A 21,404-nucleotide genomic window follows, 5' to 3' on the forward strand; every position below is an offset into this window, starting at 1 on the left:
TTACTAATACAGACAAGGACATTATCACATAGATTGTTGACAGGGAAATATTACTACGATTAAAAAGATATCTTTGCTAATACCACCATGAAACCTCTGACACCCAGGCAGAAAATAATGAGGTAAACACCGGTAAACACGGCTCCTGGTAACATCGCTTTTACAAGTTCAATGAAACAACTCATAGTTAAAAAATCAAAATTTCGCTCCTATGTGTATGAGAGACAGCATTTGGTTATAGGCAGTTACCTTCCCAATCTCCTACGCAACCGTTTTGAGGCTTAGCGTTGCGTGACGACGGTTGTTTCGCTTGTTTAGGTGATTTCGTTTTGTTTCGGCCGTTTAGTTTTGGTCGTTGCGGTGGTTTCGTTTCGTTGTTTTGGTTAGTACCCCAGGACCCAGTTGTTCAAAGAGCGGATAACTTTATTCACTTGATAAGTCACTATCCAGAGGTGCAGATGTGCTCCAACTAATGCTTTTGGCAAGCTAGTTTTCCACCTAATCCCATACTTAAATTTGACATATGCTTCTATTCTATTCACAAATTATGGGTCTATCGGGAAAATCTTGCACACATTTCATCGGCCGGATAGCAACCTATCCCAGAGTATCCAATTGTGGAAACCGATGATCGGAAATTAAATCGATCAATCGATATCAATCGATAAAATTAGTTAATTAGTATCGATTGGTATCGGCCAATCGATGACCAATCGATAACCACACAAAAACCGTTGATCGATTTCTATCGATTGGCTCAGCAACCTCGAACAGATGTCACGCACGCTACCTGTCCGATCATCTGCCATTTTTAGGAAGCCCTGGGGACGAAATTGTGTTTTTTTTTTTTAGATAAAACTAGTGAGCAGCACGTCTGCGAACTCTTACAGTTGTAAAACGATTTATTTTCTCCTACGCGTTTCGTGTGACTAACGCACACTTCGTCAGGGAGTTTTACAATACAACATAAGTGACCCGTATATTTACCTACATAAAAGACTAAAATAAATTTTACATTACGTAAAACCGCACCTATGCTAGCGGATTTACATGTAGGAAACAGGCGAAAAGGTGTGCAAGGCGTTACATATTTTGTGCTTGACATAATTTTAGGGCCCACAGTTTTAGCTAAAACTGTGGGCCCCAAATGTGTTTACAATTACTGCGTACAAAGTTGTGTTTTTTATGCGTCGATTCCGGTTCCGTCAATCTGCAACCAATCGATACCAATCGATACAAATTTATCTATCGATTGGTATTGATAATCGATACCAATCGATAACCACACGAATCTTCGCCATCGATTGGTCATTGATTATCAATATCAATCGATTAATTGATATCGATTGGTATCGATTGATATCGATTGTCATCGATTATCGATTCCATCGATTGGATACTCCGGGTCCAGTGGATAAAGTTATCCGCTCTTTGAACAACTGGGGCCTGCTTAGTACTATGCCGTCATATTTCAAACAAGTCACGTGGGTAAAGATAAATTGTACGGTGTGGGGAGGGGTGAACATGTTTTACTAGCCAGGGAGGGGAGAAAAGTAAAAATTATCGCCATTTTTATATGTTTCAGTGGTTCCGGTGGTTTCGTTCCGATTGTTTCGGTGGTTCCGGTGGTTTCGTTCCGGTTGTTTCAGTGGTTCCGGTGGTTTCGTTCCGGTTGTTTCGGTGGTTCCGGTGGTTTCGTTCCGGTTGTTTCAGTGGTTCCGGTGGTTTCGTTCCGATTTTTTCAGTGGTTCCGGTGGTTTCGTTCCGGTTGTTTCGGTGGTTCCGGTGGTTTCGTTCCGGTGCTCCTGGTTTTAGTACATGCCTTCCTCAAGTGCTACGCGAGGACCTACGCAAGTGGGATTTGTGGGTTGGTTATCATGTCATTCTCTTGAGATAGAACCTCGGCCTGAAGCCCTGGGAACGAGTTTACTCACAGCTCGTCCCCAGGTTCTTCGCGATATTCAAGAATACTCTGGAACAAACTGCAAAATACTCCACTAATCGTGAAGCATTTTGTCACGTGACACACTTGCTTTTCGTCATTGGAACTTTTTCTCCGGGATCAAATATGGCTGTTTTCCATACCTGATCCAGAAAAAAGTGTACCGTAGACGTAAATCAAGGGCGCTTTCCATTCAGTCAAAATTTCCGAGATTTCCGGTCAGAAATCCAATGGAACGGGAAACGTTCCGGAAAGAATTTCCGAAAATTTAGGACTACCTTTTGAGCTTACCCTTCTTTCCGAAATTTCCGGAATTACCGAATTTTCTGTGTTCCATTCGCGATGAGTGTCGGATTTAGTCTCCCCGGCCGAGCGCGAACGTCACGTAAGCCGAAAGAGCCGCAAACAAAATGGCTACGGAAGTGTATCAATGTTCTGCTTGTGGTTTTTTGTCTGAGATTTTCGACGTTTTCTTAAACCACGAATGTCACTTACCTACGACCAGCAACGGTAGGTTTACATTCAATCCAGGTCACGCGTGAACAGTATTTCCAAGAATGAAATGAACATTCGAATTTCTCTTTGTAATGTCCGACGTGTGAATGGAATGTTGGACGTTTCTCTGGAAATCGTTCCGAAAAAGACGCATTAACTGAAAAAAAGATCCAAAATACTAGGGAAACAATTGTTATTCTTTAAATAAAAAATTTTTCAATGTAAAGAAAAATTCATAGCTTTATACCGTCAATAAGCTAGGGAAATTTATACGGGAACTCTGAAATTGACATGTAAATTTCTAAACTCCGTTCAAATTTCAAAAATATCGTTCACGCGTGACCTGGGTTGACTGTAAGCCTCCTCACGTGATTCACAAGTTCAGGGACCCGTTCCATTTGACCAGCAGAAATTCCGAAATCTTGAACCGGTTTTTTTTGTTGAATGGAAAGCGCCCCAAGTGTTGCCACTTTTGAGGGGAAAAGAAGTAAATTAAACCATCTCCGGAAAACTGAACATCTTGTAAGTACTCAGTAGGAGGGAGTTGGACGAAAAGCAAAATGATGCACCATCATCATCATCATCATCATTCTATTGGTTATCAGTGCAATAAGTTTCGAACACGCTACCAACATTGATACCAACGCTACATTGATACCCGTACCAACGTCACAAAAAACTTGCGAGGTGAAAGTGTGGCAACGCGAGTCCTTCTCCCGACCGCCGACTCTTGCGCTGCCACACTTTTGAGCTCCCCCGAAAAAAAGAATGCCTGATCGCAGGTTAATCCGGCTGATGCATTACCATTTTGTACAGTATAGTAAAGGAAGATATATTTGAGCAAGGTAGATGAGCAAGAGTCTCAGAAGCCAAAAGACAACATTCCCAGAAATTCAAAAGCACCGACGATAGAATTTACAGGTTCCGGTAAACAAAAGAGGCCCAGGAACATTACAAGATGGCGAAAGATAGAAGGGAACATGAGGGACGTCAACCTCACAAAAGAGAGGCTGGCCAGACGATACTGTCTAAGGGTAAACCGATACCAGTTTTTTCAAAGCGATCCGATACGGGTACAATATTTACAACAACAACAACAATACTTTATTTACCCACGCTACATCTAAAAGTGATAAAAAAAACTCGTTAAAACATGTGCGTGAAACGAAAAGCATCAAAAACAAAAGAAATAACTTCAAAATTACTTTGATTTTAAATCTAAAAACCTGCTCGATTTTTTGACGTCATCATCCAAGAATTGTTTGTAATTTTTTCCCCTACAGTCTGAAAACACTCTTTATGGTTCGAAGACATTTAACAAAAAACAAACGGACCTAACAACAGTGTTTCAACTTTAATTTGGTGATACTTTCTTCAAACACATACGCAAACGGGAAAATATTGGTTTCCGGCATTGAAACAGCTCTCAAATATTCAAGTGAGCGGTCACGTGAACGGTATCCAAAGGGGTCGAAACAGCAGACATTTCCCGCAAGTATCGAGATTGTTCAAGGAAATTAACCTCATTATCAAGAAACACAAACAAGAAGAAAAACTGCAAAACCTAATAATTTATTTATCCTTCTTATTTACATACAAAAGGGTATTTATCTTGACTTTAATATTCGGTGATTAGACAAAATAGGACTATAATTGACTTCTTTGATTATATTCAAAGGCGTTCAACGCCAAAACAGACAGCGCGGACGATATTATAATGTTCAACAATTTCCATCAAATGGTAACGCAAGGCTTTGATAAAAGGATTAAAAAGTCAGTCCTCACAACTTGACTCAGGATTTTATCCTGGTATCAGAAGTCAAATTACAAAAATCTTTCAGTTACTTACATTTGTAAATAAAATTGTGCGGTCACTTTAAACCGAGGCGACGCGTTTCCGAATCAGAAGTTTACAAAAAAAAAAGTATTTTAACCCAAATTTTCTTTTCTACGTGCAATATTCGCTAAGTAACCAACTCTCAAATAGCCTGAAGTTTTGTAAATAGTTGGTTAATATGACTACACTAAAAATGGTAGATTTCCTTTCTTAACAAAGCACATTGATCTGGACACTAAAATTTAATTCTGTTAAGTTTGTTTCTAGTTGCCAGAAAGTTGTATTACTGATTTAACACAAAGGTAACGATGAATAATCTACAGTTTACAATTGCATCCTTGTGCCATCCTAAATATCCCTCCCTTTCATAAACTTCAAATGGACATCTTTCAAGAATGCACGCACGAGCTTGGTAGCCAGGGGGTCTTCTTTGCCGGTAGAACCCCACTCAGAAAAAGAACGAAGAAAGATACAAGTTGAAAACTTGTTATGCTGGCATTTATATCCTAACTTACTCACGGAAAGCACACCACTATCTCTTCCTGCTCTCAAAAGCTCCAAAAACGCCGAAGGGGGAAAACTCAACCTTTTGATCTATAACGAAGGCCGCGCTGGGTATATGGCGATCAAATCACGCAAAAATACGAACTGTTTTGCAGTCTAAGGAAATGTTTCACCGTCTTATGCCCATTAGCGAAAGGAGACAAGTTGGTCTTAATTTCTTTCCTTTGGTATCACTACGCGAGAGGCAATGTCTAACTACTTGTTGATGAGACTTGGCGGAAACTTGCGGGGCGACCTGCAACGTTTGCAACGTTTTACATGGTTGGTCGAGAGGACAAAAGAACGAACAACAGAACAATGTTGGCAGCCCTAAAAAACAATGCAGCTGCAGGTTATAAGGGTCCAGTGAAAATAGAGCTTTTGAAAGGTACAGGTCTACTGCAGCAACTTACGAGCTCATTTAACTGACCCAATACAAGCATGCGTGAACGCATTTGTGTTTTTTCATACTTAAAGGCGAGTGTCACTGAGATTTTGGCATTATTTTTGGTGAAATAGGTGCAACAATATATTAGCTTAGTTACGAAATAATTAGTAGAACAGCGAGAGAAACAAATCATCTGAATTCTTGAAAGGTACAACTCATAATCTGTTCTAGCACATTTGGAAAAACGAAAATGCGAGAACTTGAAAAAAGTTGGCCTAACTTTTTTCATGCTCTAAACCCATTCCGATCCCGTCCATCTACGGTTAGAGACTGGGGTGTTAATTTATAACAAAATTTGACAATTATTTCTAGATTTCTGTTAAAGAAAAACATTTTGGGTTTTTGAAATGACACCAAAATCTCTGTGACGCTTCCCCTAAGTCTGGTCGAGTCCTCGTTTGGCCAGGACATAATAGAAGTTACGGATCGCAGCGATGTTTTCTTGATCCACGCATGATCTCGATGGAGTGTCTGCTGTGCTTGCAGCAGCTACATGCTGTATGAACGTTTCCTCACAGGCTCTTCAGAGTCTTTCTTCTTCCAAGGCACTGCATATGCTGGATTATCTTCCATGCTTACAAACCCAGACGGTTCACCCGGCATTTCTGGGCCTTCATCTGTAGGTGGGGTCTCGCTGTTGTTATCCTCGCCCACTTCACTGCAAAGTTGCTCTGGTTCTTCCAGAACGTTGTAATCGTGATTGTCAGGTTCATTAAGACCTTGGTTTGCTTCTGAGGAAAATAGAAAAATAAAGAAAACCAATGAATCAATATTGGATTTAAAAGAGGGCGTGTTTTGTTCTCTAACCGGTTGTTTCCTTACAAGTCGGTTTTGCACAATCGTCCAAGAGCATGTTTTCTAAATGGAACCATTGGCTAGAATAAATATACTTGTAATGGCGTTGAAGAACGTTTTCTTTTCTCATTCCCAAATCGTTAGAATGACACTCCATGCCAGCCCACTTATTCTGCTTTTTCAGTGGCGCAGAATGAACAAGCCGCTTTCAATCCTGCTTTCGGAATTCTTGTTTTTTGTGTGTGTTGTTTCCAGTCATTCATCCTTACCATTCTATTCATTCTCATCCCAGAAGAGACCACAACACCATTCCCTTTGTATCAGGTTAGAGAGAAGCCCTAGACTAAATATTGTCAGCCTAGCTCGGGTCTGGGCTTGGCTTTGGTTATAGGGTAGGGCTGGAATTGACTTCAAGTTCTAAAAATATCAACCAATAACCTTATACAGCTCGTTCTACTTGAATCGGGTAGATTTTCAATAGGATGAAATTAGACCTACTCTAAATTCAAGAGCGATATAAAACAAAAACTCTCAACGAAACACCAATCTTATCACATAAGCAAAGATGGTCGTTGAAACCTTTATCGCTGTAGACCTTGATTTTGATCGATTACGCTATTACATGTACGTACCAGTTTCCTCAGGCTCTAATATGTCATATTCCGGAGTCCCGTCCATCTTGCGTTTATCCCCGTCCTAAAAATATTCATTAAAGGAAACCTCCACTCTCGAGACATGTTACCGTTACATTATTGAAAATACAATTTTCTTTGAAATTTCATTGGAAAACATGAAAATAATATTTCAGTGTCGGAAAAAAAAATAATTTGATTATTGGATACTTTCGCTTTTAAATTTCCCGCGCGCCGCCATCTTGGATTTCATGTCGTAATAATGTTGTTCAATTGTTTTACACAAAAGAACTTCTGCTGAATAACAATAGCGGCAACCATTACACGTCATAAAATTCAAAATGGCTGCCCCCAGGAAATTTAAAAACGAAAGTTGTCGATAATCATATCTAATTTTTAACACACTTGAATGTCATTTCTACGTTTTAGACAAAAATTTAGAATGTAGACACTATTTCCACTGTTTACCCGTCAATTAGTTGTGAGAGTGGAGGTTCCCTTTAAAACTCAGATCAACGTTAGCTCCATTTAGCGTGTAAGTTTCTACACTGGCTGTCTCAATCATTCCATATTTTGATATCACCCACCCATCCATCCCACGCATGAATGTGAAAGACTGGCCTCTCTTATATATAAGCCTGGTGGTTTCTTGAGGTATCCTCACCATTGTTGTAAATTCGATCATTTCTTCTATTTTTTTATCAAGGCAAATAAATAAGTAAATGTAAATAAATGATGATAGACCACCACACTACACACAATTTACAACTGAAAGAATTTAGTAACTTTTCCCTACCTCAAGTTCACCATCCCGTGATGGGCTCGCATACAGAGATTCCCTGGTTGCTCTTTCATGTGATAAACTCTCATAAAACGACGCGCTCTTTTGCCTGCGTTCCTCTGTCCTTTCATGCGGACAGTGGCCTGGCCTGCTAAGTCTCTGATAATCTGGATTTTCGTTACAGCTCGGGCATATGAACATACTTTGAGCTCTCTTTCCTTTGACAAGCCCTTGATAATCAAGATCTCCTTCATCACCTAGCACAAGAAAACAACAAATATAAGAGAAATATTTTATTTGCATCATTTTCCTTAAAAAAATCATTTTACAATTTCAGTTGAGGGATAAATGGATTTAAGCTGCTTTAGTTCGTTCCTCTGGAAAATTTACGAAAAGAAAGGAACTTCTAAAAAGGCTGGTCCTGTTTTCCAGGTTGCGAAAGCGACGACGACGACGCCAGCGAGAACGTCAGAAACGATAGTAAATTTAATCGTCGTCCTCTGCAAAACAACAACGTGAAATGACCAAAATCCAAGGTTTTATAGAGAACGTGAACACACGAAGTTAACTTTTCTCTTCTCTTTCTGAACTTGAAAGCCGCCCCCACGAAATCAACTCCTGGATAGGTCGGCTCACAATACGTAAATTAAATCAGTTCGCATTATCGCGAATTTGATTTTGAGGTTGCGTTTTCAGTGGGGTCGTTTTCCTTGATGTTTACATTCCATATTGTGAATGGAAATGAATATTAGTTCTAAAATTTACCATCGACTGCTTCATGAGGATGGTGGTGGTGAAGTTCTGAATTCGGTTCCTCTTCTTCAATATGCGTCTCTGGCAAATGATGAACACCTCTTGATCCGGGCAATGATCCAGAAAGACCCTCTTGAGCTTGTGGGTTTTCCAAAACAATCGACACATCTCTTTGCTCATCCAGTTTGTGTCTATCATTTTGATACGCATGGTCAACGCTACTTTCTGTCCTTGCATTTTCTTCAATTTCAGGTCTTGATGGTAAAGGATCTGTCAAGAGTCTTCCTCTTGTAAACGATGCTCCTTTCGCATAAGGGTTCAATAAAACTGACTCTTCAACCTCAAGTGTAGTCTTTCTCTCGCCGACTCCACCTGAATGATCTGCCCAGAAAAAAAAACTTTCGTTAAACAAGCAAACCTCTACGCTATAATCATCTTTTTCTCTATCAGTACTTGACGCTTAAGAAAAATGTCGCGGTATTGCGGAAGTTCTTGCTAAAAATACAATGAACGAGCAAAAGAACTAAATAAAGGGAGGAAGGAAGGAAGGAAGGAAGGAAGGAAGGAAGGAAGGAAGGAAGGAAGGAAGGAAGGAAGGAAGGAAGGAAGGAAGGAAGGAAGGAAGGAAGGAAGGAAGGAAGGAAGGAAGGAAGGAAGGAAGGAAGGAAGGAAGGCAGGGTGGGAGGGAGGAAGAAAGGGCGGTCTTCTAAAAGAACAGCAAGAGTGAAAGAACAAATGAATGAATGTATGAATGAGATAAGCATTTAACTGAATGAATAAAGGAACGAATGAATGAATATGGTTACCCTAATGAAAGAATGGACGAAAGAGCGAATGAGTGGATTAAGGATTGAATGAATGAAGGAATGAACGGCAAGAACAGAAGAATAAATTACTATATCTATCTAGGAATGAACAAACGATTTAAGTGAATGAATAAACAAATGAACGAAAGAGCGAAAGAAAATGATAAACGATAGAACAAATTTGACCAAGGAATGAACGAATACGAACAAATGTAGCTGAATGAACAAATAAAATTAAAATTGCTACTTTCCAATGAAATTAAGCCACGATGATTAAATTTATTATCGTTAAAAGCCCTAACAGCTTGCAGACAAGCAAAGAGTGATCATTAAGAGAAGCGGAGAGAATGAATGAGTGAACGAACGACGGACGGATGGACCAACGAACGGACGGGAGGCCGGACGACGGATGAACGAAAGTTCGTTACCAACGAACAAACGAACGAACGAACAAGAGGACAGGAAGAATTGATCAAGCGCGTCCGATGACTCTCACCTGTAAACTGCGTGTTACTGGGACAAACGTCTGGCAGTTCAACATAAACTGGCTCTTCTTGGACTCTGTAAGTCTTATTAGATGAAAATAAATAAACTTAATTACTCTTCCAAACATTACTGAAAGCAGACAGAATCCCCAAAGAATCATTATCTGACAATTGGATTGACTTACCTGCGGATCCGAATTGCTTATCACTAGGGAAAAAAAAAAGAACTTTGTTAAAAATTTTAACTATACTGATACACAGCACTGACAGAGGTTTTTACTGATTACTATACAAGACCCCTGGAAACTTGAAAATAATGTTGTAGATACGCTATCAATTGGGATGTTTTTCCGTTGATGCGGTGTTCAATTCAAATCGTCAACATGGCCCAATGACCCTTTAAATCTGGAAGATTGGCTTCTTCAATTCCCCCCACTTCTCCCTCCCTCGCCCCAGTCAAAAAGAGCCGTTCACATGTGTCTTCTCGAAGACAAATTTTTAACTCTAACCAACACCTGCTCATGCTATGCAGACAGAGAGGACCTACATTGATTAGGGTTGCCTTAAACTGATGTAGTATCCTATAGTTTTGTGTTGTTATTATTATTATTATTATTATTATTATTATTATTATTATTATTATTATTATTATTATTATTATTATTATTATTATTATTATCCGTCTTAAATCCTGTTTTGAGGGTGCCATTCGCTCATTAAGGCCAAAATCCTGTGTTTGGAAAATTTCTCAATTACCACACTGCAAGAAATTCCGCCAGCACGCATTCCGCCAGACCAAAAGCAAAAAAAAATCCAATTCAAATTCCCCACCCCTCTTGGAAAAAGATCAACTTCCCCACTCCTCCCAGGGAAAGATCAAATTCCCCAATCCCCATACACTGTAAACGGTCAAATTCCCGGGGAATGCACCCCGGGCGGATGTAGAAGGTTCGAATTTATTGTTGCATAATATTCCCGCACAATGACTTAGTAAATTGCAGCCCATAATGTTTCTGTTTTTTTCAGCATTTTCCTTCCACAACAAAATTTCCATCCATTTAAAAAGGAGGAACCTGTTCAGAAAACATGATAAATGGTGGATTAATTTCCAATAATGGTTTTTTTCCAACAATGTTTTTTTTTCTGCACCCGGTGGGTCTTTAAAATAAACAATTAAAGCGCTGTGAAATAAAAACGCAACCAATTAGTTCTTACCTGCGAAATTTTCAAGCTCTCTTCTTGGCTGGTTCCTGTAGAAAAACAATCAAACAAAACAAAACTTGGCTCCAATTTTACGCTAAGCAACGTGTACTTAGTTCTACGGTAGCCAGCGTAATTCAGGCAAGATGTTGGATGAAGGGAAAGTTGGACGAACGAGCAGAAATACACAAGTGAAATTGGTTTACGCCGCTCAAGGCAGCTCTGCCACCAAAACTTTATGTTCGCGCGCGGTAAGTACCGCCAGCTATCAAAATTCCTTACTTTTAAATTAAAGTCGTTTTAATTAACAAATCCACACTTATATTGAGCAGTACATATATATTACTTTCCTATGGTGGGTATGTGATGCCTGCATCTCCAAATTTAGACCCCAGTTTAAAAGGGTTTTGCATACAAATTGACACCCTTTTCTAGAAACGGACGATGTTCTTAACACCCCATTAATCTCAAGCCTCATGTCTGAAAACTTATTGCTTTATTTGTTCAAGTGATACATCCGAAATACTACTGATGTTTAATTGCAAATTTTCTATGAATAAGTTAAAATTATAGCTAATATTTTTTGAAGCACTTCCAATATTACACCCCATTCTAGAAACGCCTCAATTAGGAATACCCCTTTCGTGATCAGGAGACGCATTATCATGACCCGGTTAGATAGCACATAGCCATAAAGGTCTTGTGGGGGATTAACCAACCTCCCCCCCCCCCCACACACAACCCCCACTTCCCCCCCTCCCAGTAGTCTTTATTAATCTTCTGTTTCAAAGGTGAAAGGGCGTTTGAAATCGCCAAAGGGCCTCTGAACCATCATCAATAAGCCAATTTCTGGTGCTCAGTAAAGATACGGAAATCGATTCCTTCATAAATATTTTTGAAATGGCATCTCCTTTGCCAACAATGATTTTTTTGCAAATCTGGTGTTTAGACAAGAATAAAATGAATTCCCTGCCAGGGACTTTTTTCTGACTTCAAAGTATGGCAACCCCTGAATAGACAGGTTTTTCTCTAGAACTGAAGGAAGTCCCCTTATGGTGGGGTTGTAGTGTTGTTACTAATAATAATTATTAGTAAGGACACTACAACCGTCTTAATTATTAAGATGAATGCATTAATGAGCAGGAATGTATCAAGAACGAGAATGTGGCATGTGCGGAAATGTATTGATTACATTTATGAATAATCATAGGTAAAGAGTATTAAGTGAGTACATGTGAATTGCTATTTGAGTTGTAGATGTGTTCTAGAAACAGGCATCTGTGAGATTCTACAGGGGTGTATGTAGTGTAAACTGGGTGTAGGTAAAGCATGATTTCAATAATTTTTTTTTTGTAGCCTCACCTTGATTTCAGATGTGTGTAGCGATAAGCCACGAAGGCAAACACACCAATCAGAAGCAGGCATAGAATTGCTACAATGGTTGCAAATATTACTGCAAGTGGAGGGTCCTGTTAACGCAATAAAAACAAAAATGTTGTGATAATCAGATCACAAAATATAAGTCATAAGGGACAATAACTTGAATTTCACACTACAAACATATTTTAACAAAGTGGATTGTCCATTGATTACACTTGCATTGTAACCCCAGGTGGTACTCTGCTATATCATTAAGTGCGGTGCCAAAGGGTATGGTTTTGAGCCATTTTGGCCTGAAATAAGGTATCTAGAATATAACCATATTGATTTGAAAGTCTGGATTCTAGACGTGTACCTGAGTGGGTCCAAAAATGGGTATGAATTTTAGAGGCCAAGTCCAAAAAATGAGTGATAAAAATCTGCGAGTCAGCGAGCCATGCGAGCCAAGGTGTGAGCCATGCGAGCCTTGGAGCCGTGCGAGCCATGCAAGTCATGCGAGCCACAGTATAAATGTTAAGAATTTTTATTTGTTGTATTTACATTCACATAAGAACAAGAACAAGAGTATCGGAACAAGATGAATAACATGGCAATATTTAATTCTTACAGTGGGACAACGCAAACCATCATATTTCAGTTTTTTGTTAATTGACACGTCAGGACTACATGTATTAAATTGTCAGTGTCATTCCAATCTTGTAAGGTATGATAAATGAGTACTCAAACAGGCGCGTAGCTAAGGTTTTGATAGAGGTGTTCGTTGAACCCCAAATCTTGCTGAGCGCCGGAGGCGTTCTTACTAGGGGGGTCCGCCGGAAAGTTTTGAAAATCTAGGTTCCCAGAAACCTCATTTCCTGCATTTTGAGACTTATTTTAGGCAAATCACAGCAGCTTTTTAAGCTATATACATCATTTCGACGGCATAATTGTTTCAACTTAAACAAGAAAGTTCGATGTACATTCCACGCCCTGTCAAGTTCTGATAGCTATTCGATCTGCTGATAGTCATACACCAAGCTGGTAAACTGCATCATTCTCGGGTGTAGGCCTTCGAACAAATTGACTATCTCGTCAAGATTGACAGGCATATCATATTTGATATGCATTAGAGCCAGGGCAGACAGCCTACTCTCTCCTATGGTACACCTCATGTAGTTGTTCAACCTTCTCATTGTGCTTATGCAACCTTCACATTCACAAATGGTGACCGGAAGGGTGGCAGCAATTTTCAAGAGCATGTACAGGTTGGGGAAGTCGTCGGGATCACATGCTTTTAGTGACAGTTTTACCGCAAAAATGAAACGTCATTAAAATTTTGAATCTCCAAGGTTTCTTGACAATTTTTATTTTTACTGAGGATAAGACATAAGGCCTAAATAACGGGTTTATATCTCTATTTTTCTTTGGTTGATGTATTTCGACCACAGGAACTTTATTTAAAAGTTTTTCTTCTGCCATTATTGATCTTCCAAGGGGGTTCGTTCGAACCCCTTGAACCCCCCCTCCTACGCGTCTGTCAAAGATGAGCAAAGTCAATATTGTCGCACTAGATTCAATTTGAAAAGAAGCAGCGTAAAAGACGCATTTAATTTGCCGTCGGCTGGTGGGTCGAATGCTATCTCGAAACCAGCCTCTCCCACTCTAGTGGCTCGCAGATTTCGCAGACCCCCCAAAAATTACATATTTTGGTATGAAATCGAGTCAGGGTTTGGAGAACCAGGCCACACACCTCCCATGAACAATTTTGTGGAGTCCCCCCTCCCCCATGCCTTGCCCCCGGGATTTTAACAGTTCATGCAACCAATGTTTTGTATGGACCGTCAATCACAAGTGATATCCACTTTGTATCAGTGGTGGTCATGGATATGCACACATTAACAGATGACAGGTAGAACAGCTTTCATATGAATGGTCGCACCTCAATTGAAACATACATCATGAGTGTTCAGTGCAGCAGACTTAAAAGTTCGTTGTTGTCCCTAAGGTCCTTGTGAAATTCAAAATGGCATGTGGTTAAAACCATGATGTATGCTGCAAAAATTATTGACTAATATACTCCACGAAATGTGGACCATTTTGTGACATTACACACTTGATTTTCATGTTTGCTACACTCTTTCTGATGAACAGTTGTGTATGATCCGGCCTTGTGAGAAAAGGTATAGCATTACAGACAAACATCAATGTTACAATTGTCACATCACAAAATACACCATGATTCCTGGTGTGTACCTGCATTGTCTTTGCTGCCTGCCAATTTGAATTTTGTGAGGACCCTGCGAGAGAGTCAACCACCAAAATAATCAGCACCACAGCAAAGTACTCAGCTCAGTTCAGCTTTCATTTGAATGGCCAAATCTTAAAATTTCATCCACAGACTCAAAAGTTAGAACCACCTTGTACAGCATAATAAACAGCACCACAGGAAAGTACTGCTCAGTGGCTTTCATATGAATAGTCACACTTTAAGATTTAAGGGAAGGAGGGATAGGGGATGGTGCAGTGGTGAAAGCACTTCCATTGCCTCCCAATTCCCAGACTTGGCATCATACATGGACCCTTGAGTTTGTTGTTGGTTCATGTCCTAGCTCCATGGGGATTTTCTCTGGGTACTCCAGTTTTCCTCTCTCCTCAAAAACCAACATTTCCAAATTTCACTGAATTGGATCTGGATAATGTCCCCAACAAGTGCTTTGCACCTAATACCGAGTGACACTTTTAACTCAATTGCTAAACCACCTTGTGAGACCCCTCACGTATATCACTCCATGAGTAAAAGACTTGATTGCATTATATTTACTTATAGCATTAAGTTTACATGTAAGCTTAGAAGCCAGACAAAAATATACTTCCAGTCTAATGCTAATACCTACTGGTGGTGGCGGCCTTGTTGTTGTTGGGGTAGATGGTGTTCCTGTTGTGGTACTTGGTGTTCCTGTTGTGGTACTTGGTGTCCCTGTTTGGGTAGATGGTGTTCCTGTTGTGGTACTTGGTGTCCCTGTTGGGGTAGATGGTATTCCTGTTGTGGTACTTGGTGTCCCTGTTGGGGTAGATGGTATTCCTGTTGTGGTACTTGGTGTCCCTGTTGGGGTAGATGGTGTCCCTGTTATGGTACTTGGTGTTTCTGTTGTTGTGTTTGGTGTAGTTGTGTAGTTGCAAAGAGGAACTAACAGAAAGAAAAACATGATTGTATTCTTTTGTGTGGCAAAATAAAAAATAAAAAGATAATAGTTTTAAATATAAACATGTTCATGGAAACAAGAGAGTATATACATGTCAACTTTTCCTGACTCAAAAATGTGAGATTATTCTCCTGGGAGTGCCAAAATTTTCAAAGATGACATGACTATATCCGAAGATTTCCAAAGATGCCCTCAGATTTTTGAAGACGTTTCAAATAATTCTGAAGTTCTCTAGAAAATGGATAATTATGCTCCATATGGACCTTCAAAAATCACAGATTTTGGGGAAATTTAAGTATTGTCATTTACTCATTTTACATGGACTTTTCGTTTCCTCGCATTGGTTTGAGTTTACAAATGTTTGGAGAGTGTATCAGTTACAGCTGTAGAAGCTCACAATTTCAACCAGGCATGAGAATTGCTCTGTAAGCATGAGCTAGCTGGCATGAGATCGTAGTTTTCAACACTGCAAGTGTGAGACATGCGTATAATGCATGGGAGTTGGCAGGTTAAAAAGACAGCAATTTTCAAAAGCCAAAAACTTCCATAGGGAAGAGTGAGTATGGATATTTAATGGAAGCACACCACACAGTGTCTGCTCAGTGTGGTGAGATTAAAATCAGATTCTGTATGCAATCATATGCGATGGAATTTGAAACTACCCCGTGATGCACTGCAAAAAAAATTTGGTACGTTGTGTATGTCATTGTGCTGCATCTCAGGGAAATGAAGACAGCAGATGAAACTGACCAAATTTTTATCAAAATGAATTAAGGCTATCCTAGAAGGTAGTACAGTTGTCCGGCAAATCAAAGTAACAAAAACTATTTCCATCACTGTGATACACATATTAACCATAAGTTGAAACTGGGTCACTCAATAAAATTTTTCAATTCTGCTTGGTCTAAAGCTGGAAATTAATTGCAGATTGCACTGGTCCGTGTTTGAGATACAGTCGAACTTCGATTATCCGGACACGTTGGACTTGAGTAAATAGTGCGGACAATCGAGAGTCCGGATAATCGAAAATATTAATATTAATGAGACAGTAATTGTAAACAAAGGAAATAAAGAAAACAGAATTTAATTGTGAATAGATCAGAATAATTTGCATATAGGTACAGCCTGTATGTTATGATATATTTACAAATGAAAAAGTTGCTGTTTCAAGTGTTATTGCATTCAAAGCACTCTGAAATGTTCAAGCGTGGTTGTTTGTAAAAAGGAATGACAACGTGGATACATTGTTTATCTCGTGCCACTTGCACTTTTTAAAGTGAAACAGATTAAACGCGGAGTTAAACACACATTTGGAAGGCTTAATGAAATTTTCGTTGCTTCAATTTTTCAAGATCGCATCTTATTAAAATATTCATGAAAAAGGTGGGACCAGAGAAGCAAGTCTGGATAATTGACGTTCGACTGTAACTTTGAAAGTCAGCCAAGCAAGTGAAAAACTTTGAGGGGTCAATAGGTGTGGTTCTAGAGCTCCAAATCTCTTTTAAGTTACCATCCATTTTGTCAGGTCAAGAAGCCAGTTTTCTCAGGTTTTTGGCCCCTCTTTTATCTGACAACATCCTTGCATTCTGTAAGAGTCCATTATACTTCCATAGCAATGGTGTGTGAGTACAACCACATGCACAATTTTGAAGGTCAATGAAAAAATCGCTAACACATAATTTTGCAGTTTCCAATGAAGAGGTGCTTCAGAGCTTAACCTTTTTAAGCCCTAACAGTGATCAGCATCAAATTTCTCCTTGTAATATCAAATTGCTTGTTCAATCCATGAGAATTAAAGATATGATCACCTAACTAAAGGTGAATTTCTTGATATTTTCAATAACCTCTCCTTAGTACTTTTACAAAAAAAGTATGAGGGCAAGATAGGAGAATTTGTTCTTTGATATTAGGGAGATTAAAGGGCTAAAAGAAAAAACAGGCAACGATTACACAAGGAAGAGCCCACAAACATGGGTTGATGTTTGGCATAACTGGGCAGAAGAGTGGGCCATCAATGCTTAAAACCTTTAAGAAATTACTGAGCCAAAACACTCATAATTTTCATAATCATCTTGAATGTACTACAATATTAAATAAAAAATTGGACAACCATATACAATTCAAGCTCTCAGAACATCACTTGTACCTGTTATTCATGAATATAACTAGTGGTCATGCAATTTACTTTTTATACTTAATAAATACAACTGGTCCTAAACACAGCTGCCAATATAAAAGATATTAAAAATAGATCAATCCCCTTACACATTTTAACACTTACATTTTAATTCTCCTTGCACCAATTTAAAAATTAAACATCTGGCAACAGTAGCATTATCTAGCCTCGTGCAGTTCAAATTGAGCTTCATAACATAACCACTTAGCTTGGCAAGCACAGCAGATTGGTTAGTTACCTGACAGAAATAAAAAAGAAATGATAAATATGCATTGAGTATCGCCTTTGTCACCAGTGGGGAGGAGGGAAAGTGAAGGGGACATTCATGTAAAAATCACAGACATGACCATCAGAAATTCTTAGAAAGTACAAAAATCTTTCATTTTTTTGCTGGCCAGGCGTGGATCAAATTCATTTTCACCTTGAGCTAAGATAAGAAGTATCAAGTCAGTTTATTGCCATATGATATTAACAGCACTTAGGTGTCACATCTTTCAGCTCAATACATAACACTAATGGTGACTATCTTAGATTTTAGTACATGTACTTTAATATCATTATTATTTATACAAAAGCAGCACATATACCTTGATCGTTGATTTAAGTGGTTTAGGAACACCAAACAAAAGTTGAAGCACGGTTGCAGATATATTGGAAGGTTTCCATTTTCCTGCAGCATCTAGGAAGGCTATGAATTGTGTCACCTGGCATGATCGAAAAGTTGCTGTTGATGTGTGAAAAACATATTCATTATTCACAAGGTCTGCCACATCGATTAGTTCAACAGCTTCCATGTTATTCCAGAGAAGGCATGGTTCTTTAGAATCTACAATAATGAAGCAATATAAGAAAATTCTTTTAATCAGAGGAGACACTTTAGGTGAACAATTTGAAGGTTTGAAACATATACTGGTACATCATGTTAACACAGTTAATTTCTTTGACCAGAAACTTTTCAAATCCAAAAACCTTTCCTGGGAGAGGAAGAATATTTGCTGGAACCCCACATTGTAACTGAGTATACCTATTCCATTATCACATGAGCAATTGAAGGAATTACATCACTGCTGCCTTAAGGTGATTCCATACAGTTATTTGGCGCACAACAACTGGGTACTAAACTGACTTGAGCTCACGCAGTTTCCTAACTGATACAGGAATTTTCATGTTGCTGCCACGCGAAACAAGGCCAGTTTTAGGCTGAAAAGTAAGACTATTTTAACAAGTTTTCCACAGTGAATTTTTCTGAAAATTGGCTTAATGTTAGGATTTAGCTGGTATTTGTACTCCAAAAAATCTTAGGGAGAATTATACATGGAAAACTGCAATAAATGGCAAAAATGAAATTGCAGAAATTGGCCAAACGTATGTACAGAATTTGTTTTGACTTTATGAGGAGATGCTTAAGTGGTTCTCTCTTCTTTACACAAAAAAAGCCAAATTCTATTGTTTTTTGTTTTTTTTTTATTTTTTTTTATTTTGGAGGGGTATGGAAAGAGGGGCTCAAACCTATAAACCACTTTGATGGGAGAGGTATGAATATTTTCTGGGACAACACATTGTTGGAAGAGATGGAAACCCTTCATCATCATCATCATCATCATCATTCGTTATGCATTAGTCAATTCTAGCACTGTCTATTCCTCCCGGCTCCCCTGTGCATTAGTGGGGTATTTTTCCACATTATCTGTCCAAGGGGTCTAGTATTAGTTTACCCTGGGGAACGATGACAGGTTTGTAGTTCTTGAGCTCCCTGATAGCACTGTCGCAATGACATATTTACCAGTAATGGCAATAAATTTGTGATACGCAAAGTCAAAAGACGGGCATTTAAGAGACGAATGATCCACACAAAACAAACAGTAACTGCTCAGAAATAAGACTTATTTCAGAACTAGTTTATACCCTGAATTATATTTGTTACAGCTCTTCTATAATGAAGGTAAGCTCAAAAGCTAAGAAATCAGCTTCTTTTTTAACCATACCATGGGGCATTCAAGAGCTTGTTTCCCTCCCTTCCGGTATCTGTCAGTTTATTTTCATATAAAGATGCCGATACCTGCGAATTGAGGGGGGCAAAAGTCAAAGTGAAAGTGAAACTGCATGTGTGAAGCCGGATCGGATGGCCGGGAAACCGAGTGAAGGGCCAAGGGGTAAAGAACTATTGTCTACAAGAACGAAAAAGGCTATTAAGAAAAAACAGAGGTATTTAACAGGTTTTATTGCGCGCTTTCTCGTCTAAACTTGAATGGTACGAGGCCGCAAGATGTAAATAAACTGAATGACGTCACACCAGAACATTATTGAAACCTTAAAATAAAATGCTTCCAAATAATGGAAAAAAGGGCAATAAAATCAATAGTCAATAAACTTACTACCAAACTAAACAAATGATCGCAACGACTGCTTACAACGATCCTTAGCAAAATTGTCTTAAACGAAGGTATGTACCATATAAGCTTAAGTATGCAGGGTTGAGTTTATATGAATTTTTCATCCGAAATTTGGTTAATAAGATAACAAGCTGAATTTCACTTACTTTTAAATAGCGGTAACTCAGACACAGCCTTGCACTTTCGCTCTGATCGCATAAATATCGAACGCGATGACCGTGAAGCGTTGCATCTACACGTCGAATTCCCTTCCTGCTTGGCGGCAAATTCGCCACATTTTCCACAAACACCGTTTGTAAAGATGTCATTAAAGTCCCGTGTTATCTTGGTAACGTAGATATCGCTTCGGACCTTGCCGATGACAAACCATACAACGAAAAACCTTGTAAACAGCGAAGGATTCGTAAACATTTCTCGTGGCTCACGCGATCGAGCAAATTAAATCGCGCAGCTTCCAGATCTTTGAGGAAAGAAATTTGATGCTCAAATCATGTGACAGCGTTCAAATATTTACTTCTTTAGAATTCTTTCTCACTGCCACCACACTGTCTTTAACCTGCAGAGGAAAGGATTGTTTGCGGCATAAAATTTGAAAATCGTACTAATACTTTTCAGTACTTTTCTTCCAATGCAATGTACAAAATTACTTTTTACTGCACCAAAAAGCGCGCGAAACCCCTTATCTACCGTGTTGAAAAATTAGCGACTCTCTAGGGAGGGGACCTTTGTCAAGCATCGTAAAAACGGAAAAACAATTCGGAGAAAAAGACGATATTTAATATTTATTGTTTTGAAGCACTTGGGTCAGGGATAAAGATAGCTTTTCCACGAAAGATAGTGTAAAAAAAAACAAAAGGGAGATTAACATGTAAGTAGGTTTTAAAATACTGATTAACCTCTATTTGTCTAGGCCAGTTGACCCGCAGATTTAAGTTCCATTGACTGTCCAAGGATTGACTTCTCGTATGTACAGCAAGTAAGAACTTCAATTTTGAGAACCCGGTTAGGCTTAAATTTCTAATTTACACCCCCTCAAAATAAGAACCTGTTAAGCCTTAAATCTAAATCAGGTTTTTATTATATTTTTATTTTTAAATCTTAGAATTTATAAATAAAATAAAACTTAAGAGTGAATGTCAGAAAATATCGAAGAAAATTTTAAAAAATCAAATTAAAGCACTAGGAAAGTAAGTAAAGGATATAAGGTTAGTTTTTTGAAATATTCCACGAAAAACGGTCACCCTACTCGAAGCTCGGATTTCACCACGACAGGACTCGAAATTTTAAACTTTTCAGCTTCTCCCTAAACAGACATTTACATAGCTGCAAAACCTTCTTCACTATAATTTAACACAATGATTCCTCCTCAGTCAAAGTAATTAGTTTCGTCTCTGTTCATTAGTGAGCGAACTGAACACGGATAAAGTAGAACGTGTTTTAAACGACTTTCAAACGAGTTTTGAACGCGTTTTAAACGAATTTTGAATGCGATTTAAACTCGTTTTGAAGGTGTTTTAAAGGCGTTTTAAACTCGTTTTGAACGCGTCTTAAACGCA

General features: G+C 38.8%; 1 protein-coding gene and 1 long non-coding RNA gene across 7 annotated transcripts; one reads left to right on the forward strand and one right to left on the reverse strand.

The window, feature by feature from the left end:
- Nucleotides 1-3,532: 3,532 nt before the first annotated feature.
- On the forward strand, nt 3,533-5,248 carry LOC146451073 (uncharacterized). The gene is made up of 2 exons (XR_014860128.1): nt 3,533-4,710; nt 4,983-5,248. It is a non-coding gene; the product is annotated as an uncharacterized LOC146451073 (long non-coding RNA).
- A 145-nt stretch (nt 5,249-5,393) lies between these two features.
- On the reverse strand, nt 5,394-20,403 carry LOC146451074 (uncharacterized). Of its 6 annotated transcripts, none has more exons than XR_014860125.1 (13): nt 19,995-20,402; nt 18,043-18,281; nt 17,561-17,693; nt 14,971-15,263; nt 12,080-12,186; nt 10,733-10,767; nt 9,703-9,725; nt 9,529-9,601; nt 8,239-8,598; nt 7,489-7,730; nt 6,693-6,756; nt 5,618-5,996; nt 5,394-5,480 (listed from the first exon to the last, which is right to left on the reverse strand). XR_014860125.1 is itself a non-coding variant. In XM_085099625.1 (12 exons), exons 1-12 carry the CDS (start codon nt 20,257-20,259, stop codon nt 5,755-5,757), a joined length of 2,085 nt encoding a protein of 694 aa, XP_084955751.1. In that variant the 5' UTR covers nt 20,260-20,403; the 3' UTR covers nt 5,487-5,754. The 6 variants fall into 6 exon arrangements, 1 of the variants encoding a protein (XP_084955751.1); XR_014860123.1 differs by having other exon boundaries at nt 8,239-8,607; XR_014860127.1 differs by having other exon boundaries at nt 8,239-8,607; nt 12,080-12,170; nt 14,967-15,263.
- Nucleotides 20,404-21,404: the final 1,001 nt, after the last annotated feature.

Source organism: Pavona decussata, unplaced genomic scaffold (genome assembly GCF_977016875.1).
Source record: "Pavona decussata unplaced genomic scaffold, jaPavDecu1.1 SCAFFOLD_403, whole genome shotgun sequence".
Classification (NCBI taxonomy): Eukaryota; Metazoa; Cnidaria; class Anthozoa; order Scleractinia; family Agariciidae; genus Pavona; species Pavona decussata.